Raw genomic sequence first — 23,604 nt, forward strand, 5'->3', positions numbered from 1 at the left:
CACGTTGGTGTGAGTTGGGGCAGTTGTCACCCGTCATTAAAGTTGCAACACGTGCGGCCGTCATGCGCTGTGCAAACACCCAAAACAAGGGGGGGAAAAAAAAAAAAAAAAAAAGCAGCATTTGTCTTTTGCGCTGGGGCACACAAACATACACGCGACAAGTCAATCTTCTTGTCTCTTGCATGCTCGTAACCAACATCAACAACCAGTTAGCGCCCTCACAAGCCTCAAACCTGGTCCAAAAAAAAAAAAAAAAAAAGCAGACACATACGTAGCGATGAAGTCTTTTGCCCAGCTTGTCCTTCTCCTTTGAAAAATTGGCACAGTTTTGTGGAGCCGGTCCTGCTGCATCCTCGGCGGCAGCCTACGAGCAAAAAACCCTGCGAGGAGACGCAAAAGAAAAGGTTACGCTTTCATTCGCAAGGGAAAATGCTCTCTTCCGACCCGTAGCCATGGTGACACGCTTGTTTTGTTCACGTGGCGGCCAGATGTGGTTTTTTTCTTTTCTCAAACATACTTTGGCAAGAGAAAAAAAAAAAAGATCGAATGCTTTGAGAGAGAGAGAAAACGTCAGGCGCAAAAGTATGCTGATTAAAATCAAACATACAACACGAGCTTTTTCAGCGTGAGAATGTGATTTTTCTTTGACGTATAAGTCAATCCTGAGCAAATTGATGTCCAAAGAATGTCAAATGTGCATGTGTGCCCGACGTACTCGTCAGAGTCTTTCTTGCTCTCCTCGATGTAGGCGATGGACTCGGAGCGCAGTCGGTTGGTGACCTCGTACGTGCGCAGGGTGACTCCGAAGATGTCCTCGTGGTAGCGGTTCTCGTCCTGCCGGTGCCGTCGGTGCAGGGTTAAGCTTTCGCTAGGCCCTTTTCTTTTCCACGGCCAGCGACAAAGCGTACGAGCTCCTTACCCTCAGCTTGCTGATGAAGAAGCCGGCGTCCTCCAAGCTCATGTTTCCGTGCTGCTTGAGGATCTGCTGCACGGTTTTCAGCACGTCTCCCGCCATGGTCACGTCCCCGCACACGTAAATGTGGCCGCCCTCCTCGCGCAGGCACCGGTACACTCGCTCGGACAGCTGCTCGCGGAGGATGTCCTGCACGTATTTCTGCAGGGACACGACAAGGTCCGGGAAGAACGTGCTCAGCCCGGAGCACACGCCAAATCCACAACGAGGCAGCCGTACGGCGTGTCACTTTGACTCGGATGAGGGCCGCGATACGCAGGCGGAGACGGGATTTTGTTTCGCGCTGCCACCATCGGACAATTTTGTACAAGATCGAGACCGCTGCGCGTCATCGCTCCGCTGAATGGCGACGCGGTCGAATGGCACCGGTTACGCAAGTCCTGGCGCGAGTTGTGATTTCTTATCCCAAACGTATAGGTTCTCGTCTCAAGAGAGGTCAACAAAGTTTTAGTCCAGAGTCAAGAAACTGGTCAAAGAATGGTCTTATCCTACCCGGAAGTTCTGGTCCCAGAGGAAGGGTTTTGTCCCGAGGTAACGGTTCCAGTCTCAAATCAAAGTTCTCGTGCAAACAGAATGCACTGGTCCCAAAAGAGATAGGGCACTTGACACAAGACGAGCTGCTCAGAAAGCAGGAAGGCGAGAACGCAAGCAAGAACGAAAGAAAGAAAGGAGAAGCTTGTGGTAGCGAGAGATGTTTTCAGAGTAGCAATCCAGGTCGAGTTCAAGTGATGGTTTGAGTCCAGAGAGAAGGTGCTAGTCCCAGTATAGCGGTCCGGTGGTCTGGTCCAGTCCGGCGCCCTGAAACAACGGACTGCTACCAAAAGAAGGTGCTAGTAACTTACTGCAGTAAAGTTTTGGTCTCGAGCGAGGGTCTGGTCTGAAGAGCGAGTTCTACAACCAAGAGAAGGTTCTCGCGCCATGAGAAAGGAGCAATACTGGGACAAGGTTGTCGTTTCCGGAAAAGGGTGGCGTTCCACCAGAAGCTTCGACTACCGACGGAATGGAGTCGTTCGTCCCAATTTAGGGAACTCCGACACGAGCGTTTTACCATAGAGTCCAAAAGGGGTTCTGTCATTTATCTCTATGCACCTTTGGTTTGCCGGGCTCTCTGGAGTAGGCGGTGTAGAGCTCCTTGAAGACCTCCTTGTTCCTGGCCTGGACGGTCTCCTCCTTGTATATGTGGTCCATCTCGGACTGGCGACACCCAAACACCAGGATCATGGGCCACGCCTCCACGCCTGGATGGGCAACAAAAGGAAGTGCACTTGCAAGACCCCAAGGACATTGACCTAGTTCTGGCTAAGCTGCACAGTTTGACTGAAGATGTTGGATGCCGACGAGGCTCGGGCCTTGATGGAGGACCTTTGCGGGCCTACGACGGGCGTGCTGCATTACACGGTTAAGTCGACTGACCTTTGTGTTGAAGGTCAAACATCCTCTGCTGCCAGAAGCTCCTGAAGGGGGCAATGCCCGTCCCAGGGCCCACCAGGATGCAGGGTGCTTGGTGGTCTTTGGGAAGCCGGAATAATGGGGCGCTAAGCGACAGAGATAGAGCAAGGTTGGCAAAAGCTAGAGAGGCACGGCCGGCACGCGGTAGGCACGTGGCAGGCACGCGCCAGGTTGGAAAAAGCTGGCCACACGCGAGACCGGCGCCAGGTTGCCGAGGCGCCTCGGGTTGTACCGTCGCACGAAGCAAGGCACCACGTCGCCCTTTTCGATCCTGTTGAGCCACGACGAGCAAACTCCGTGGTGGATCGGACCTTCTCCGTCTGGAAGGGATCATGAATGCGAGTCAACTGTTGCGGCGGCAAGCTGAACGCAGACGTTTGCTCTGGATGTTGCTGGACTTTTGATGCTCTTGCACAAGGAGAGCGCGTTTACCTTTCGCCCGGTAGGAGACCACGGCAACGGTGAGGTGGATCTCGCCGGGGTGCAGGTCGGGCGAGGAGCTGATTGAGTAGTAGCGCTGCTGCAGCAGAGGCAGCTGGGTGAGCAGCAGCGTGGACGGCATCTGCACCGACGGGAACTCGTCCAGGACCTCCACCAGGGTGGGCGTGTTCAACCACTTCCACTCCTCGTAGTCCTGCAGGCCCTGCACGGTAAAGACAAAGGGCTCCATCCTGCGCTCATTGGACTGTCCATCAAAAGTGGCCGTTGCGGGTTCACGCTGTCCCTTCTCCCAACGCCATGTCATGTTGCGGACACAAGCATCTTTTCGCCCCTTTTTTTGCGGGAGGCGCAGACGCGACGAGGACGCCAACGCAAACGGAAGCCTTCAGTGGACGCCAATGCAGTGACGCTGCATTGATTTCCATCGGGCTCAAGCGTAGCAGCAAAGATGATGATGAACGCCGGGGACGATACCATTTGACGTATATGAAAAGAAACCCTGGTAGATGCCAAATCCAACACGCACACGCACTAATGAGAAGCTCTTCTTTTGGACTTTACCTTACTGAGCACCTCCAGTCTCTTCTTGTGTTTGTCGTTGGTGGCCAGTGCGGCAAAGTGCTGCAGAAGGACAGGACTGGGCGGCGTGGTGATGTCCAGAAAGTACTGGAAGGCCTGGAAGATGGTGCAGGGCGGGATGCGACCGGCGCTGGTCCAGTTACTGATGACGCCTGCCGGCGATCAAGAAAGACTGAGCTTAGGAAAGCGCAAAGCTGGACCAAGGCGGAGCCATTAAGACAAAAGTAGAGGGGAGGCGTCTTGCCGCTTCTCAAAGGCATCCATCCCAGCCACTTTTCAACCCATACAGAGACAAAAGTAGAGTGTTGACGCCTCGCCGCTTCTCAAAGGCATCCATCCCAGACATTTTATCAATCCTTACAAGAGACAACGCTGACACAATCATTTTGACTCGACTCGCTCTTGGTTTGCCACTGCGCAGAATGAGGAGCAAAACTAGACGCGCATGATCTGAAATGGATCAATCGATATCGTGCTCGAATCCGACAAGTCAAGCGTAAAATTCTCTGCCGGCAGTCGTTCCGCCCATGTTAACTTTCCTGCAGTTGCAAACCTCCCCATTTGGTCAACTTGGCTGCCCTTGAACGTAAACGAGCCAGTGCGCCGCCGCCACAAAAGTGAGGCTCGGCCCACTCGGGCTTCTTGTCATGTGTCGCCATGGTTACAAAGAGCCTCCTGTTATTCCTGCGCAGCACCCGAGTGTTTTTCTTTCTTTGAAGATTCTCAACAGTTATTGCATCTGCAGCGAACATGCCCCACCAGAGTGTAGGGCATCTTTTGGAATGGCGTTGCCCACACTCAGCATAGCTGCAAACTGTGCCATAGCAGCACGACGGGCTGGGCTGAGCTCAAATGTGGCTGCAATGTCATTTCAAACCGCGGGGAGAGACTTCTTCTGGCTTCTTGAGATGGTTTGGGGGGTCTACGGGCGGGCGATGGGCATGCCTGGCATATTTCATGTTGCTAAGGGAAACTGGCTTTGGGGCTTGAATTTTCTAAAATACAGCTCATGCATGGAAAGGCAAAAACGTTGCATTGATATGCTGCAAGGCTGCCTTCCCCTGACGGGCCAATTAATTCTTTGCCTCAAGAAAAACTCGAAAGTGCTAAAAGGTCAGAAATGGAAATGATAAGTGTTGAACCATGATAATGAACAGCAGCGGCGGTGGCAGCAGAAAGCAGCATGTGCAGGAGGATCAATTAAGTGCAGAATGTCAGGGAAATCACTCCAAATCGAGTGACCGTGTCACTTTTTGTACACGCGCGCTCGCAATCAAACACGTCAAGCATGCAAACACAAACACATGCAACCAAACACACGCACGCGCATGCACTCACACACACACACACGCACGCGGACAGAGATGCGGGTGGGCAGACACCTAGTGCGGTGTTCCTCTCCTCCAGGAACTCGACTTTGACAATCTGATTGACATCCGGCGCGTCCTCCAGTTTGTGGATGAGAGCGGTGACCAGGTCCTCGTGGTTCCCGGCAAAGACGCCCAGATGGTCGCCGGGGTGGTAGCTCAGCTTGTCGTGCTTGTTGGCGTCCAGCCGCACGAATATGGTGGAGCGGCTGCAAGCGCAAAGAACCAAGTGGTCAAGTTGATGTCGCTGTCAATTTGGAGCGCAGTACCACGTCGCGCCACAAGACCCCGACCGCCCCCGCCGCTCATGCAGCTTAGGCCCGTCAAGGAAATTGCACAGGGCGTGTTGGTGCGAAGGATAAGACGATTTCAGGGAGCGGTGCGGCGCCATTTGAGTCGCAGCGGAGCGAGACACTCACTTGGATTTGGGACTTTGGAGGTTTTGCGATTCCAGCATTTTGGCTCCGTAAACGGTCTTCTTGTGGATTGTAGACAGCGCTGGAGGGAGAAAAACCCCAAAACAATTGTCATTCTCTCAGCGCAAAGAAAGCCTTGGTGTCCATTCATTCTGGACGGATGCCCTCCAAAACACCGAGTAGCGGTAGCCTGTGCCAAATGTCACTGGCCGCTCTGAACGGGGGCAAGGCAGCGCCTTTGAAATTCAGCCAGTGAGACTTTTGTTTTTACCGTCAGTGAGAGCCGGCGCCTCGGCAGCGTAGGTCAAGCGGAACTTGCTCTTCTTCCAGCTCCGGTGGTTGCTGATGAGCGAGTCGTTGGCCTTCTCAATGTTGACGTCGTCGCCCACGCAGAAAACGTCGCAGGCAGCCTTGAGGCGGCAAAGATGGAGTCTTCAACAGCGGACGCAGCAGAAGCACCAGACGCAAACTCACATCTGTCATCGACACCCGTCCGGGGTCCGAGAATTGGCACCAAAGTTCACTTTTGGGTACGTTATTGCTTGACGATTACTCTCTATTACCATTATTTATTTACCACTCTGCACTTTTTGCATTTACTTGTTACTCATGTGCAATGATCCCTCGTTCTGTAGCGAAACCAGAATTTGAGAGCAATGCCAAGTCGATGAATAAAGAGGAGTCTAAGTGAGAGGAAAATGAAGCTTCACATTTGCTTCGTGAGCCAGTCGTCGTTTTACTGTGCGACTCCTCTGGGCGGCACACTTTTAGACACGAGTGTGCTTTCACGTGAAGAGAGAGAGAAAGAGCGAGAGAGATCTAGTGGGCTCAATCAGGGTGACGACAGGCTCCCGTTGGGCCACACGTTTGCTGTTTGTTCGTTTGTAAGCGCCTTTCATGGCGGTAACGTGAAAGGCACCTTGAAAACCTTCTTGGCCCAAGTTCTGAAGGACTCCTCTTGGCCGCACAGCTCGTCGCCCTCCCCCATGCGGAGGATGCGCTCCCCACCGAGCTCCTCGAACAGCGTGTCCACGGCGTGGGCAAAGGCGCAGAAGTGCGGGTAGGCCCTGGATCCCAGCCCGAAGACTGAGAACCTGCAAGAACACATGCACAGGAGACAGAGCGGGGCAACGTCAGCCCAGTGGCTAAAGCTAACCCCTGCCCGCACTTTTGCAATACTTGAGCGCTTTTCGTTCTTTCTTGGCAGGCGTGACGTTCGAATCTTTGCCGTGGTTGTTTCCGTCGCGCCGCGTTTCCGCCGCCGCAGCCGTCGGGAGCCCGCGGCAGCTGCGTTTCACAAGCAGACGTTGCGTTCCGACGCTTGCTCCGTCATTCCCTTTGCTTGGTCCTTACCATTGCACTTTGACCGGCGGCCCGCCACAGAGTATCAATCAAAGGCTGATTTGCCTTCACCAAGTCCTGATTTGATTCAACATGCATCTGCCCGTCATCCTTTCCTACTTCCCATCTTTCGCCCCAATTACCACACCCCACACTTTTTTCAACCAAATTATCCTTTCCTGATTTTCAACTATCCACCAGGCGGTCCAGTTCGTACCATCCATCCATCCATCCATCCATCCATCCATCCATCCATCCTGGCATACCTGACATTGGCAAGAGGGCCGGTACTCTCAAAGTTTACTTTGGCTTCGGGCTCGTCGCTGGACGACTTCCTGGTGTCTGAGTAGGACGACACACTGTTGAAGCGAACTTTGTAGCTCCTGAGTAAATTGGGGGGGGGAAAAAAAAAAAGAGCTTAACTCCAGCCACCTCAGTTGATGTCTACAAAACTAGACAAAAATAAATCAGCGCCATCCACCCACTTTCGGTCTTCCGTGTTTGACGTCGGGTGTCGCATCTCCATCAAGGCGGCTCCGAATTTCTAAGACGACAAGTGAGCCGGTCAAAGATGCTCCGCTGTCCACAAACGCGGCCGGCGGCATCGATGTAAGCAGAGGGTGGGGTGACTTCATCCATCCCGGGTGGCAACGGAAACCGCTAAACATCCAAAGTCGGCTTCCAATTGAGGTATTCATCCTCAGCTCATTCAGAGTGCGGTTTGAAGCCAGCGTCGGGCTCGAAGCCACCTTTTCCGCTTCAAATGAGCCGTGGGCGCTCTTAGCATAAGGTTGGCATTCCGAAGCCACGAAAAGGCGTCTCGAGACAGACAAAGGCTTTTATCAGTGGCTCGGCTTACACTTGAGCAAATTAGCCTTTGGAGCCATGCTTGGGCCGTTTTTCCAATCAGGATTTTGTAGATCCATCCATCGCTCGATAGATACTTTATTATTATAGCCTTTCAAATTGTGCTTTGCTTTAGGAGCCTTTCAAAGTCAGGTTCTCCCTCCAAATGGGCGTCATCATTTGCCACCCGGGTGAGGGCGCGAGGGCAAGGAGGAAGCCCGACCTCCCCGTTCTCGGGCGGGTCGCCGTTGCCAAAGGTGCTGGTCACCACCAGAACCAGCGTCTCGTGCTCCAGGTCCACCACGTCGTAGTCGTCCATGGACATGGCCTGCACGCCGCCGGGAAGGGAATCAAAGGAGACGCATCAAAGGTGAGAAGCCGCTTGGTATGCGCGAATGGCATGGCACGGCACGGCATGACTGCGCCGCTCCTCTTTGGTGGCCGGCCGGGGCACGAGCGTGCGTACCTTGGCATCAAAGGCGTGTTTGAAGATTTCGCACAGCGTCTTGGCGTAGTCCTGAGACTTGCCTGTCTCTGTGGCGAACAGGATGGTGGCCTTCACCCGCTTGGCCATGGCAGCGCCCATCAGCTTGGCTGAGAACTTGACCGCCCTGGGCACACAGGGGGGGGCAAACGCCCCAACCCGCATCAGCCCACTCGCTCGCCAGTGTTGCTGGCCTGGCCGCAAATGCCGCACGCAGCTTTGTCGCAGTGGAGCAAATGAGCATTTGGCACGCAAAATCAAGATGGCGTCTGCCACCGTCAAATTTCCCCCAAGAGGCAACAAATAAAGATTTGTTCATTGGCCAACCAGCTGAGCTTGGACACCGCCCACCTCTTTTCCTTCACACCTGCCTTTTTGCCACAACCTCGGGACGCTTCGAATCGGGCGAGAAATGGCCGAGAACAAGCTCGACGTCCCTGCGACGCTGTCCTTCAGCATTCTGACAGTGAGGACGCGCGTGTTCCTTCCGGCTGAGCGCTGGCTTCTTTTTCGGCGACGGGCGAGCACTCACTTGGCGAGCTTCTTGAAGCTGATGGCTCTCTTCTTGGTGGGCGTCCCATTGACTCCTTTCCACACATGAGCGTGCCACGGGTCCACCTGCGGCATAGGCGGTAGCGGCGCACCTTAGAGGATGACCTTGGCCACGGCTACGAGCGCGGTTCTAGGGACCCACCTGGTACTCAAAAGAGGGCGTGAGGCGGTAGTTGAGCATCTCCTGGTGGAAGACAGGCGTGATGCTGCCTGACATGGGCGGCACAATCCACACCCAGTCGCCTGGGCAGCCGCCTCGCACGCGGTACTCGTTCTCCATGTGCTTCATGAAGGACTCGGTGGCCGAGTGGTGGTCCACGATGGTCACTTTGCACACCTGAGCGCCAACACACGCCTGAAAAATATGCTCGCTCGCCTGCGAGCTGTCAGCACTCCGGGCGGAATTGTTTTGTCATTACGTTTTTTCCTCGTCGCCACACTGTCGGCAGTAGTTCTCCGTCCGACTGCTTTGCCAATTTGTTTGATTCTGCCCGCCATTCGCTTTGGATGTAATTACACTGCCACCCACTAGACGGGGGGCCCGCTATTTTGTCCGACACCGTCCATTTAAAAGAAGAAGAGTGAAACAATCGCTCTTCAATTCTGCTTTTGACGCAACTGGCTGAGGAATACCCGTGGACATTCGATGGCTAAGTGAATCGTGCTGACACGGCACCAGACCAACGACAAGATCTAAGCTGCAGTATCGGCATCGTATCGAGAGCGAACAAGTTGTATTGGCACGTCCCTCAACATCACTCCCAGAATCAATCCTTCTCGCCCCGGCCCAATTGCTGCACGATCGAAAAAAGGCAGCCGCACCTGAAAACTGTAGAGCACAGCGATGTTAATCTCCACCAGAGATTGGTCTTTCCACAAGGACGATGTCTTCCTGGTGTCTAAGGACATCTTTTTGGCGACATCCTGCGGACGGATACAGCGGGAGTGACGAACGTGCTGGGATCCGGTCGCAAAGGCCGAAACCCAACCTCCAGGATGTTGTAGCGAGAGCTGTCGCAGAAGTCCCTGACGCCGATCTCGGTTCCCATGTACCAGCCGCTGAAGGGGCAGCCGGTGAACTCCAGGCCTCCCACCTCCAGCAGCATGTTGGAGACTGCGGGCAGGCCGTACCACTTCAGTTCCAGCTCCCTGAACCACTCGTATCTGGACACAACACGGCAGCGGCGTAAGCACAGGCAAACCTCCACTGAAGCGACATGGGAAAGAACCGACTCCACATTTAATGGACCGATGGTCGGGCTCAAGACCAGCTTCAGACTTGCCCAACACCAGAACTACAGAGACCACACAGGGATGAGGTGAGACTCCGACCACGAAACCACAAACAATTGCAGATTGGGGCTGGTCATGGGCGCTCAGTTCAAGGACAAATAAAAAGTTTTCTAACATTTCACAATCATCCGGGACGCCAAAAAAACGGTTTCAATTGAACGCCCAATTGGCTTTAACGGACGACCACTTCTGCCTATTAGGCCGGGAAAAAAACAAAATGTAAAAACACTTCACTTGCCCGACTGTCAAAAGAGAGGCTGCAGCCAAAATAAGCATTAGCTGCAAATAAGCCACTTTTTGAACTCCCCGAGCGCCTTGTTATCCTCCACTGGGAGAGCGGCTGACGTCCACCGGCCGGCCCGCTGCCTGGCTGCTGCTGTTGTTTCAAACGACAAGTCGCACGCGTGTGCATAGCATCCAAATTGTTGTCATAATGCTGCCCCCCCTCCTCCTCAAAAGAAAGGATCCCTGCTATCAAGGAGCACGGTGTTAATTTATGGGTGCGACTCACTTGGGGTGCGTGATGGGCACCTCCAGGACCAGGTCTTCGGGTAGTTCAAAGAGTTCGGGGTCGTTGCCGTTGGCCTGCAGCAGGAGAGGCAACACGTCGAAGCGACCCTTGGGTGCATTCCAGCCCAGCTGCATGCAAATCTGACCAGGGGGAGTGGGGTGGGTGGGGTGGGGGGGGACAGAACACGTCACTTACTGCTGGCTCGCCACCAAGCATCTTGGAATACATCAAATCAACTCAATCTCCGAAAAAGGGAACAAAAGAAGATAAAAAAGGAGAGCTCTTGATAAAAAAAAAAAAAACAAAAAAAAAAAAAAAGTGAAACTATATTTGACATTTATAAAACTACGCAAACAAGCAAGATTCAAAAGCAAAAATGTCCTTTGTTTTTGTCAATTTCTTGCACGATTATGCCAAGTGTAATCATTTCAATATTACTGTTTGGTCGGACAAGAGAAGAAAGGTCGGTGCTTTGACAATTGTAATTTATCACACAATGCTAAGGAGCAATTAATATTCCGACCACAAAAAACTAATTAGCCCTAATTTAAAATAAAAAGTCACAATACGTGCAACACGATTGTAACGCTGCTCTCCACCAAGGTTTTTTACAATTCATATACGTGTGTGGGACGCGCACGTGCGCACACGCACACACACGCACACACACACATACACACTTCTGTGAATTCCACGTTGGCGGGGTCTCCCAGGATGCTCCCGTCGGGCTGCTTGTAGCCAGCGTAGCGGATGAGCTGAGAGTTCCACACGCGGTAGTCGTGTTTTCCGTCCGTCCTTTGTGGAAAGATGGTAATGGCCGACCTGTGACGTCAAAAAAAAAAAAAAAAAGTCACTCAGACAGGCTGCCCTTGTGCGCATGTGTTCAGGCAGCAGTTATTTGAAGCTTTGCGATGCTCATTTCTGCTCGCTAGCATCAAGCTAGCAGATTTTGGTTATTGGCTGAAAGGTTTAAAGTTCAAATGTCCACTGTTGAATTTACTTTTGTTGAATTTGCTGTTGTTTTTGTCCATCTAGGCTAATTTCTGTTTGCCGGTCTATGGCTTTAGTATAATAGTTAGCATTAAGCTCGTGGATTTTCTCACGTGAGAACATTTTTGGATGTCTAACGTCTCTTGTTTTCTGTGTCGCTTGTTTCATTTTTGCTACTTCTGTTACTTTGTTACTTTCAGGCTAGCGTCAAGCTAGCAGAGCAGACGTTGGATTTTGGCCTTCAACTATTCAAGGAGGGATTCCCGCGTTGGCTAACAAGAGCGACGTCGTTGAGCCGAGATGGAGTGTCGAGTCGGTGACGGACGAGGGCCGGGCAGATATTTGCTGGGCTTTCTTGTGTTTGTCTTGCTTACCTGAGGTTGCCCTTGTTGGTGGCGTACTTGATGTGGTTACAAATATAGTTGTACATTCCATGAGCTGTTGTGCAGTCCCTTGCGTCAAAAACCTGCCGTCAAACAAAAGGGGGGGGGGAGCTATCTTCAACAACTGGGAAAAAACAACAAAGCGACAGTGTACGTCGGATGAGAAAGATGAACTTGAGCACCTTTGGATGCCAGCGATTTAGCTTCCTAATTCCGAGGGCGGGCAACTTGGAAGGACACCCGCCCACTGAGGAAGGCATGGCCAAAAGTTTGGAAGCTAAAGGCCACTCACCTGCAGTTTGGACCACTGGATCCTGCCCACGCAACGGGCGGCGTTCCTCCAGGCGTGCTTGGCTCCGTAGATGAGCTCCGTATCTTTGAGCTGGTACGTCCCCGAGGCCTCGATCTCCTTGGTCACCTCCTCCAACCGGTCCGCGTGAGCCTTGGAACTGTACCTGCGTGCAAAGCCGAAAAGAGCGGCCTCAAAAGCGGCACGGCTATTTCATCGAAACAATCGGCTGATCATCCATCAAGGGCGGACGGGAAACAAAAGAGAGCAATTTGTTTGTGGTTTGAAAGCCTCTCCCATCAGTGACAACACCCAACTTGATTTGATTAAAAAGACCAACAAAAGTGAATCGGGGAAACTTGCAAATGACTTGTGGCCAGAGCGGCACGGACTTACTCGTCTTTGCCCTTGGAGGACCTAAAAAGTCAACGAGACAGTCAACAAAACATTCCTTCATGAAAACCGTTGGTCTTGCATTCACACTGCTGCCAAATTGGGATCGGATCAGCTAGATTCAACCATGATGTCAATGATGACGCAAAATGCCTTTGCTTGCCAATCTGCCCCAACGGCGCCGTTTGTGCCTACAACAAGGGACTGTGACGCCAAAAGGCCAGCCAGCACAGACCACCAGCGGGGCGGCGCCGGCAGCTAGTGGACTAGATCGGAAGAGCCAGACCTCGGCCCACGAGCCAGCGGGCCGAACGCGGCGGGCCGCTCCGTCGCTACCTTTGAGCGGCCGGAAAGCCAAGCGGCAGTCAACCAAAAGGAGTCACCGCCTCCTTTCTTCTGAGCCAAGTCTTTCTTCTTGATCCATTTTCCTAGCGCGCGCGCGGGCGGGCGGGCTGCGACTTGCCTTTTGATGGAGGTGTAGTACTGGTCGATGAAGTCTGTGGCCAGGGTGATGAGCTCCTCTCTGGGCCGCACTTCTTCCGGCTTGCGAGCGTGCAGGTTAGGCGTCATGATGGAGCCCTGGCACACGTTCTCACCGCAAGTGGGCATCTAAAAAACAAGGGCAAAAAGCAGCCGAAGTCAACGGCCTGTCATCCCCAAAGCCACGGCAATTCCCATCGACAACCAGAAGCCAGATTTTGTGCTAATGAATGCAAACGAACCCAATTTCTTGGCGCAGAGTGAGACTGGCGGAACTTCTTCTCTAATCCAGTCAAAGGATTTTTCTATCCCCATAATGAAGCCCATCGAGCCCAACACGCCGAGGGACAGACTAATACCTTGTCGCGCCATGGGAAATCCGGCCGAGACGAGGAAGAGGAGGAAACCATGCAGAGAGAAGCGTTGCGGCACTCCGATGATTTCAACGTCACCCATCTTCGAGGCTCGTCACGCCGAATCGCGACGCTCCCGTGTCATTTCGCGCTTCCGAGGCGGCGGTCAAAATAAACGCCACGAGAGAGCGAGGCTAAATGGCCTTAAGTGTGAACGCACTCGCCTTTTGCAAAGCTGCACAACACAGGACAAAAATGTTCACTCCTTTTTATCAGGAGCCTTTCAGCCAAAACCACCGTTCGATCGGTCATGGCCGCACATTTGGCGGCCACGGTTGAGTGTTTCACACGCTCTTTCGTGACCTCGTCTTGCGTGCGTGCGCATCGACGGGATTTGCGGCTGGCCTTTATGTTGTACGTCGTGCGCACATGCGAGTGTTTCTTGTGCATGTTTGGGGGTCCATAGTTCGGCTGCATCTTCTGCTTGATCCTTGGCCACGAAGGCAGAAAAAGCGCACACGTAGTCTGTCGGAGTGCCTCAACTTCCGCTGCCACATATTTGACCGGGCGGGGCGAGCTTCCCCATGCAACTTTTTTCTTCTCCTGTGCTCAAAAGCTGAGCTGATCTCAAATCCAAAGGGACGCAGCGGCGCCATCGACAGAGATGTTTTTGTCACTACGGCTGTTGACAAAATGCAATTTCACGAACGAGCCGGGCCCCCCCGGGCAAGTTGAAAAAAAACACCTCGACCAATATCGTTGCCGGCGGCTGCATTGCGGTGATGTCGAGAAAGTTGAAGGCGGAGACAGGGGAAAACCGGCGGCTAAAAATAAGAGGATCTGCGGCATTACAGGCGGAAGGGAGATTAGCGCGGGGCGAGCGAGGAGCGCGCAAGGGATGACGGTGGCATGAAACAGATGAGAAAAGGGATAAGCGCTCCTCCAAAATAAAAGCAAAATGAGGCCTGAGCCTTTCGCAGGCCGAAGACGCTCGCGGATCAAGTGCGCTACGCGAAGAATGCGGCTCGTTCGCCACTTGTCATTGCATTAGCCTGTCGCGCAGCAGCTCCATACGGCGACTTCCCGGTTGCCTGGCAACTGCCGCCAACTGTCAATAGTCGAGCTCGTCGCCACTCTCCCTCCCGCTGCTGAAAAGCGCTCACGACGCTTTCGCAAAGTTTGCGCTACGAGTGAGTCTCAAAGCAGATTTTCCTTGCAATGCAGCGGCTCTATGCCTGTCGCTTTCTGTCACCGGTCCAGTGCCCTCGCCACTTCCTCCTGGCTGAGACCCCGCTTGAATCTCCTCGGGGCAGCTTTGTGTACGCTTACGTTTGTGTCATCCGTTGTGGTATAAATGATTACTTTGACCATCCCGTTAAATCAGCACCATCGTAAGTGCGGATGGAAGGGCGTTGCTGCACGTGTGTGCGCTTTGGGCCTCCGTCTCGGGTGCATGCATGCGTGAAAGCGAGTGAGCGAGCGAGGGCCTCACCTTGCTGGCGCCCTGATGGAGCGTGTCGTTCAAGATGCTTCCACTCTCCCAGTTCTTGATCTTGAGGAAGCGTGGGCACTTGGAGGGGCTTCCGTTGTGCAGCGTCTTGCCCTGGCCGGGCCCCTGGAAGCAGACATCCTGATCAATTCTGCTTTTAATGTCTACAGACAGCGAGGGCAGGGCTGCAGGCTCCTTTGAGGATGACGAGGCCCAAACTGGTGTCCAGTCTACTACTCATGACGCCACTCGGTCAAATTTGGGTGCAATTCACCACTGTGCCAGTAAATGGCGCTGTGATGCCAAGACTGAAAACGTTTGCCTGCACTGTGTCACGTTTGAGCGAATGAAACGCCAAGTGACGCAAATTGCTGCTGCGTGTTAACGCCACGCGCACACGCGCATGCACGCACGTGCAGATTAGGACACCATCGGCGTAATCCGGATTTAACTTTGCCGCGGCGGCAAAAGGTTGGTCGCCCGGAAGGATCGCAAAGGCCTTGCGCTGACGGCTGGATGGATTTCATTTCCTTTTTTCAGAGAATGCACAAATTTGCCAGCTCACTTTATCAAAGCAATTCACTTGCGCTTGGAGTGCAGAGTCTAAGAGCCAACATGCACCCTTAAAACTTAAATATGGGTTAAAAATGGGACCGGCCAGGAAGTTGGGTGTACCTGCTCGGCCTTGATGTCGTGCAGCATCACCGGCATGTTGTCTCGTCTTCTGTTGTTTTCAGATGAAAGCTGTGGCGGAGTTGCGTTTCCCACGCTGATATCACTGCAACAGGCGCCAAGGGGCAGGGTGGGGAAGAGAACACACAAAAAACATTTCTGGGTAAACATGACTTCATCACAAGCTTTTGATCGATGGATTTGTTCCCTTGCATCCATTGTGTACGCATTTTACACGACAATCGAGTTTTCAGCAAAACGCCCTAGAGAGACTTTCCCGTTGTCCAGCCAAAGCCGTCTATGGGCTGAGTTTTGGAAAATCTTCCGAGGGTTGTTCCCTGCGCAAGTTCCAGCTAACATGGCCGCCTGCCTTGCTGTGCGTCCTCAGGCTTGGCTTCTTCACACAGAGAAGAAGGCAACAATGGGCCAGACTTGGCGCTTACCAGAAGAGCTGCAAAGCAGCGAGCGTTTCTGGCAGTCTCGGTCGTCTCCTCAGTGGTGTCTCTCACGCGCCTCTTAAATAGTGTCCCGGAGCCAAACGAGGTGTGGTCTGTCTGTGCGAGAGTGGATGCGCTGGCTTCCAGCATTTAACTGGCTGCTGATGATCTCAGGAGTGGTGTGACATTCAAAGTCCGTCAACCAAACTGGTTCTTCAAAGCTTCACACAATCGTGGCTTACCCCGCCCGCACCACCGCTGTAATCAAGTCCAATGTTTTTTTCGACCAGGCTGCATGATAGAAATGTCCCGCGATTTTAATCGCATCCTCCGGATCGTTGAGAAGGAGCGGCAGATGTGTGAGCGAGGGATGGCGAGTGGGCGGCCCAAAACACAACATCAAAGTGTTCCCCAATGTTAGCTGGAGTAGCTCCCATTATGTCACAAGCAAGAATGTCACCCAACACCCGGCCGGCTCAGCCCCAAGCTTTCCCGAGGTGGGAGCCCTCTGTGAGCCCACCGCGCTTTGCATTCTTGCACAAATGACGCGCTTAGGCGCCCACTGCGAGACACGCAACATTCCTCGCTCCGTCAGTTGGCCGCTCTCAAGCGTGGCTGGGACACAATTTGGATTAGATGTGTCATTGTGAGCTGGCATTTCAGTTTGTGCCAACTTCCTCTTCGGAGCAAAGAGTGGCATGTGGTCGAGCCACCCCGGCCGGAATGCAGCCAGCCGTTGGGCCGAATCGACGCGGCAGCTCTGCGCATTCACCCTCAACGCATCGAGTTGGACCATGTGAGCGTTCCAATTGTTGCACTGCTTTTTGCACAGTTCCTAAACAAGGAGCAAAATTCACAACAGATGTGCACATTTGGGGCAGGCCTGAACACCTCCAAGGAAGTCAGTCCACTGCCATGCTGTTCTGCGACTCTTCTGGTTTCTCAATTGTTACGCGTTGAAACGATAAGGGACCGATTATGCTAAGCGCCGCCAATATTGGCTGTGGCTCAGGCAGTAGAGTGGGTCATTTAGTAACCGGAGGGTTGGCGGTTCGATCCCAGCTCTGTCACATGTCGTTGTGTCCTTGGGCAAGACGCTTCACACGCCTTGCCTCCAGGTTGCCATTGTAAATGAGAAAGTGTTCTCAATTGGCTTACCTGGTAAAACACTAAATAAATAAATAAAAAGAATTTCACTTTCGGCAGAAAAAAGGTTTGTCCCCAACCGTCCCGGGTGACAGCGTGGCGCTTTTCCTTTTTGTTTCTTCATGGGGCTGGTCAAAGCACTGTGTGGACTGACACACGTTCACAAGGAAACAAGTGCAGGCCTGCCGCACCTTTTCACGTTTGGTTGGCCCGACGAGACACGGGAAGGATCAAATACAGCAGTATGTAACTAAAAAGGGCGAGTCTGTGGTTTTGCTGGGAAAACACAAAGCTGGCAAAAAGGCTTGCGTGCCGAGTCAAAGTAGGCCCTGGTTGAGGCCTTTGTGCAAACGGCGCACTCGGCACAGGCCGGACAGCAGATACCGTCCAGAGCGGGATGTCTCTCTCGCACAAGCGCCAAACCATGACAAGGCCATACAAAAGGGAATTTACGAGCCAAGAGCAAGCTCTGGTGGGGGCGGGTCAGTGACGCTGTAGACCTTGATTTTTGAGCAGCAAAAGCAATTGTCATTTGTGCAGCCCAAACCTCCCCACGCTGAAGGTGTGGAACCATGACATTTGTAACTGGAATTCCATGCTTGACACAAGGAGAGAATATTCAAAACATTTGAAGGTGCAATTTGCGACGCAAAGGCGCAAGAATTTGGGCCGCTCGGAATTAGGCGTTAAGTAGTCCTTAGCGCTGGCTGGCTGCTTGTGCAATAATTAGCAGGGGAGTGGAGCCTCAGCATTTCGAGTTGCCGCGTGCTGGCCGTCACTGAAACGCAACCAGAGTTGAAGTGGTGTGCTTGGTCACGCTGCGTGCTCGTTGAGCTGCCGAAAGCAAACAGACCAAGCTATTGCGAAACACAAAACGGGTTAGCCCTCATTTCCGTGCATTTGCGTGACAAGGTAGTCTTCCGTGAAGATGCTTGATCTGGATGCTGTCCAATTCCTTTTGGGAGTGTTTCGCGAGCTTGTCAATAAAAACAGAAAGACTTTGCAAGAAAAACAGAAAGATCGGGCACGGCCGTCCGACACTCGGCGCGCCTCTGAAAAGGCTGGATTGATTGAAAAGCTTTGAATGGCCGGCACGCTGCCATAATGTTTGTGGTCGATGCATTGATCATTACGCAGTCCTAACGGCCCTCTGAGACAAAAGCAAGCATATTTCTCCTTCAAATTTTTCATCCGCCTTCCGCATTGTGTCAGTGCTGAAAAACTCAGCACAGCCAAGTGGCGTTTTCAAGACATCTTGTACTTGACGTGTCGGGAGCCTCCTTCCATGTTTCTGCAGCAACTTCGAGCATTCCGACTTCAAATGGGTCAGCTCGGTCAGGACATCTTGGCAACGACGGCTGCATGTCCAACATTCGCCCCAGAAGAGATCAACCACCTCCTTCCGCATTTTGGCGCGGATGCAAAACACTCCGACGTCACCCCCTTGGGCTCATTCGGGCATTGGCGGTGCTAGGGGGGGGACCGCCAGGGCATTTGCCACCCCCCTCGCCGTGGTGGCGAGCCAGTCAATCAATCAATCAATCAACTTTTGGGTATTTTCCAGAAAATTCTTTCCACATTTCTGGAGGGAACGTGTCGTGAATGACGAGCAGCGTTTTCAGAAGAATTGAAGTGATTGTTACAAAAAAAATGGTGGACCCCCTGAGATAGCCTTGGCCACCCAGCTGGTGCAAGGATCAAAGTCTAGCTCCGCTACAGCATTTGGGGCATCGACACGCGTATTAGTCACCTTCAGAAAATTGTCCTCAACAAATTCAGGACCACCACAGGCGTCGACTGCATGGAGCTTCTCCACCCGCAACTTTCTGTCTTACTTGTCTTGAAAGATTTTGAGCAAAAGCCGGACTTACCAGGCCACTTGAATGGCAGCGTCCCTGCGCCCGGCGTTCCTCTGGCCCTCGCCGTTCAGCTCCTTCTTGGAACTGCGGATGAGGCGCAGCACGGGCTCAATCTCCTTCAGCAGCTCGTTGTTTTCCTCCAGCCCGTTGCAGAAGAGCCCACCGCCGCCCCGGCCCCCCTCCCTCGTCAGCAGCGGGTCCTGGGCCGCCAGGAGCGTGATGGATGGCGATGAGAGGTTCTCAATGGCCCTCAGCTGGGGCGAGCAATTCTTGTAGGATTTGGAGGGCGGGACTGCAGGGCGGGTGACCCGCACGGTGCGGGGGCGCCCGTCGCCCGACAGGGTGGTCTCCAGGTGGGTGGTGAAGCCCTGGGGCCCACGCAGGATGAGCACGGCGTGGCTCTCGGGCGACACGTTCTTCAGCGTCTCCAGGGCCCGCTCGTAGCTCAGCTCCACCAGGGGCTTGTTGTTGACGGCCAGCACGATGTCGCCCACCTGCACCAGGCCGCACTCCTCGGCCGCACCGCCCCGGATCAGGTCCGACACGATGACGGGCGGTTTGGAGACCCTCTGCTTGACCAGGAAACCCAGGCCGCCCACTTTCCTCTTGAAGAGGCGCACCGAGATGATGTTGGGCTGCAGCTGGCACACGCTGGCCTCCCACTCCTGCATGGCGTTCGCGTCTGCGTTGGCGTGCGCGGGAACCTTCGTGCTCGCCTCCGTCCCTGACGAGTCGCTACAGAGCAAAAAGGACAAAAGACATTGGATTCACTGCCCAGGGAACCGGCGCCTTTCTTTCTTCCAATGTCCGTGAAGGCACCGATGCCAATTGAACGACCGACGTGTACTTCGAGGACCGGTTGGCTCCGTTTCACCGAACGTTTGTCAATTTGATTTCAATGAGTTGTTGGAATGCTCAGGAGCTCTGGAAAAAAACAGAAACTCGCTTTTGTGAGATTGCTTACCCCCCCCCCCGCTGGCTCCTTGCTCCGTTTAATCACCAGGGGATGGGGACCAAGCCCCGCTTCAAGAGCAAGAATCTGCCAGCCTTTGCTGGAAATCTCGATTTGTAAATTGTAGAATCGTTGAACAAACAATTATCGAGCTCAAGGGTGTCAAACCCGTTTTTGTTGCTCAGAGGCCCGTCGACTGAAAAACCCAACTGATAACATCACAGAAGCAGAAATAAAATAATATCAATGGGTAGCCCTATAAATTGTTTGTTCAACTATTTTTCCATTTCATTCAAAGCGGGATCCCCCAAAAAATCTCATCCCAGTATTGTTTAGAGTGAAGACAGAAGGCAAGAAACGTGACGTCGACGCAGGTGATTTGCCTCGGGGGGGCCACGGAAAATGATGTCTGGCCTCGGGGCCTTGAGTTTGACACCTGAGGGCTTCTGATTTCTTAACAACCACGCGTTTGCCTCGGGGCCTTGAGTTTGACACCTGTGGGCTTCTGATTTTCAAAAAAAAAGTCACGGGTTTGCGGGCGGCCGTCGCACCTTCAAATGGGTTCACGGTCGTAATGACCCTAGCAGGGCAAACGTAATCAGAGTCAAGTGGCAGAGGCCAAACATCAGGTTGTCAAGTGCGTTCGAGACTTAAAAGGTAAAGGTAAAGACCCAATGATTGTCACACACACATCTGGGTGTGGTGAAATCTGTCTCTGCATTTAACCCCTATGGAGGCCACGAATGAGCCAACCTGAGGAGGCCCAATGGAGAGGCGGGCCCCGAGGCATGGGAATGGCCGTGGTCTTTGGGCGTGGCTTCCACTCACGGCAGATTCCTTGCCCCGGCTTCACGACAGCACAGAAGCTCGCCACCTCTGCCCCTCCCACGTGCGCGCACATAAGCATGCGCCCGCGGGGTGCCGAGCCTCGGGGAGAGACGCCCTACTCGAAATTTGCATATCGCTATGCAAATAAGCAGCGCCGTGGACACGGCAACAAGAAAGGTTCTTTGCCTCATTTCTTTCAGAGCCATTTGAAGTCACCTCGCACCTCTCCGTAACCGCGAAAATCAGCGTCGGCCTCCGGCTCGTCTTTTGCCAGGTTCGTCACGGTGCTTTGGGAAACGACGGCGGCACGTTGAGGATTTTGGATCTTCAAACAAGTCCACACGGGCTTTCGTTTCATTTTCGTTTACTTTTTCCGATATGGCGGCCAAAGAACTCGTGGAGCTGACAGAGATCTCCAACAAAGCAACGACCAACAGTGACGACTACATTTTCAGGAAACGCTTTTGTACGTAACCAACGAACTGGAAGCAGGATATTTGTTGGTGGACAATTTTTATTTATTTTTTCTTTCTTAAAACACCGCTCAAGACATCTGTGAGCAAACGTGCTTTCTAAGAAGACATTTTTACCTCACTGTCACGTGTTTTTGTAAAACGTGACAGTCATCTCCGAACCTGACCTTTGTCTTTTCATAGACATCGGTGACAATTTCATCCAGGGTGAGCCCAGCGTGCGCGCCTTTGTCAACATCTGCGACAATTTGGTCTCATCATTGCCCTGATGTGCGTTTTTTCCCTTCACGCAGTCGGCGATTTGGAGTCTTAGACTGCACCAACGTAGACGTATCCCACCACACATCGCCCAAATGTCCGTTGTCACACACGACGCTGTCTTGCAAAAAGCAGCTTGCCGTAGCCATTACTTGTCACTCACACACACAAAACTTGACCAAAACGGATCCTTGAAAACGTTCCAAAGTCATTCATGAAGAAATAAATGCCAAATTGACAAGGGTAGTACGTGGAATTAACCTGCTGTGCATTTGGATTGGGAGTCACTTGGCGTTAGAGCCGCTTGCTTTAGTTTGGGCTTGCAGAATGCAAAGCACCCCCCATCCCCCCCGCACCCCTAAAAAAAGAAAAATAATGCGCGAGAATGCATGTCGGTGTGGATGATTTTACGCAGCAACAAGTTCACTTGAGGAGTGGGTGGGGTGGGGGTGGGGGGACAACGGCACGCGGCGGAGGCAAGAAGTCAAGTTGCCTCCAGCACATGGCGCAAGCCCATTTCTGCGCAAATCAACGGAGCGTAGGCTACATGCCGTAGAATTGAAAGAAAGGAGGCGACAGAAAGATCAACTCACCCACAGAGAATCGGAGCACCTGCAGATCTGTGGATGCGCAGCGCCCCCCTCAAAAGAATGATGCTAAGAATAATGATCAAAGAAACAAACTTGGTGTGCAACTCCTCAGCGGTACGCTCGTTTCATCCCTCGCACACCCCCAAAAAAAGCAAGTGCAGGGATGGGATGGGGTGTCCAAAAGACAAAAGGCTGTCGGGGTGGGGAGGGGTGGGGGGGCGCAGGTTTTGCTCAGTCGCGCTCTGCCCCTCTGGAGGCTCGCCTTGTGGCTCGCGCGGCGCTCGCTCGGCGCCTTTTTAAAGCGACGGGAGGGGGGGTGGGGGGTTGAGTGAGAGAGCGCGCGAGCGCAGGGTAGTGGGGGGGGGGGGGGGGCAGGGGAGCAGCGCGGATGAGGGGGCGTGGGTGCACAGCACGATCGCCTGTCGTCATGGCGCCCCCCCCCCCTTTTGCAATGAGAGCGCGAAAAGGATGGAGCTTACGTCTTGCGGACAGCCGGGCCACTTACACCACCACTGAAGCAATTCGCACTCGTGTTGAGTAAAAGGCTGCGACCGAAAACCTTCTCCATCCAAGTCAGGCCAGCCAAGACTAGAGATAGGGTTAGAGTTGTAAGTGATGAGAGGAGACGATGTACGGCAACTGGAGCGCAGCACATTCGCCAGCCGGCTACTAGCGTGCACTTGAGCCGACCCGCCTCTGCTTTCCATCTTTCACCCTGCCAATGTGATGGCGTGCGTGGGTGCTTCCAGAAAACGGGCAAGCCCAGCAAGGCGCTGTCACTTCCCCACGACATCATGGTGACCATCTCCGCTGCACGTGCTCATGCTTTCCGCCCAGACCAGATACAGCACGTACAAGATGCGGGCCTTCAAGTCAGCACGGGTGAAGTTGGAGCGGAGGGTTGCCAATGTCTTTTTTGAAAGACAAAGAGCGGGCGAACCAAAGTTGGAGTATGTTTAAATGGGAGGACGTGGACACTTTAAGGTTCAGGTGGGTAGGGACCAGAAACCTACGAGAGTTTTCCCGCATGCTGCAACACACCCAATTGGAGGGATCAGGATGGTTTTAGGATCGAACGGCGCTTGCCGACGAGCTGCTGCAGGACGTGGGGTGCCCGAGCCTAAACAATCAATCCATGATCCAAATCGTTGGGAAGTGATCTATCATTGCACCTCGAGACAACATGATTACTTGATAAAAAAATGTTTCCTTCTTAGAGGCAGCATAATCCATCAAGGGAAGCAAACGCGGGTACGTTTCCTAACAGGCAGCCAAAGCACTTTTGGCTTTCTTCTTTTCTTTTTTTGTGAACCAAGGATATGTCCACACACCCACACGCACACGCACGCATGTCATTATGTGGATGACTTCCTGCGTGAGTGCTGCCATCTGCCCTCTCATAAAGCCGCGCGTGCGGATTGCCATGCAAAGCCCCTCGTGCTCAGCGTCATTGCGCATGGCGGCGTCGGTGGCTCGTCTGGATTCCCGCTTATCAGATTCACCCACTGAAGCTCAAAGAAAATGGTCTGGGTGGGGTATATCTTTCACAGGGCAACTAGGTGAGCTTCCGTATGAGGCAGCAAAAGGCTCTCAAAGGGCTCGACGAGATGAGGGACTTGCCCTGATCGCAACCGGGCAAGGCTTGGGAGAACCTCCAGAGGGTGCCAAAGTGCCAGCGTGCTGGCTTGGCTGGACTTTGCCGTGTGCTTCAAAGCAAACACTGGACTGCCTCAAATTGTAAGGATCTGACCGGTGAACAT

At 53.2% G+C, this 23,604-nt stretch overlaps 1 protein-coding gene across 6 annotated transcripts; it reads right to left on the bottom strand.

Annotated features, from left to right (window-relative positions):
• Positions 1–308: 308 nt before the first annotated feature.
• On the bottom strand, positions 309–22,055 carry nos1 (nitric oxide synthase 1 (neuronal)). Of its 6 annotated transcripts, XM_037258085.1 has the most exons (31): positions 21,848–22,055; positions 18,756–19,478; positions 15,305–15,407; positions 14,633–14,755; positions 12,771–12,916; positions 12,311–12,331; positions 11,918–12,080; positions 11,617–11,708; positions 10,933–11,074; positions 10,253–10,392; positions 9,438–9,612; positions 9,271–9,372; positions 8,591–8,785; positions 8,429–8,514; positions 7,879–8,023; positions 7,636–7,740; positions 7,052–7,110; positions 6,833–6,949; positions 6,405–6,512; positions 6,145–6,319; positions 5,497–5,635; positions 5,229–5,307; positions 4,825–5,018; positions 3,425–3,594; positions 2,855–3,065; positions 2,655–2,742; positions 2,387–2,508; positions 2,063–2,211; positions 920–1,114; positions 716–834; positions 309–380 (listed from the first exon to the last, which is right to left on the bottom strand). In XM_037258085.1, exons 2-31 carry the CDS (start codon positions 19,412–19,414, stop codon positions 365–367), a joined length of 4,338 nt encoding a protein of 1,445 aa, XP_037113980.1. In that variant the 5' UTR covers positions 19,415–19,478; positions 21,848–22,055; the 3' UTR covers positions 309–364. The 6 variants fall into 6 exon arrangements, with proteins under 6 accessions (XP_037113980.1, XP_037113981.1, XP_037113982.1 ...); XM_037258086.1 differs by lacking the exon at positions 12,311–12,331; XM_037258087.1 differs by lacking the exon at positions 6,405–6,512.
• Positions 22,056–23,604: the final 1,549 nt, after the last annotated feature.

This window comes from Syngnathus acus, chromosome 9 (assembly GCF_901709675.1).
Source record: "Syngnathus acus chromosome 9, fSynAcu1.2, whole genome shotgun sequence".
Taxonomy (NCBI): Eukaryota; Metazoa; Chordata; class Actinopteri; order Syngnathiformes; family Syngnathidae; genus Syngnathus; species Syngnathus acus.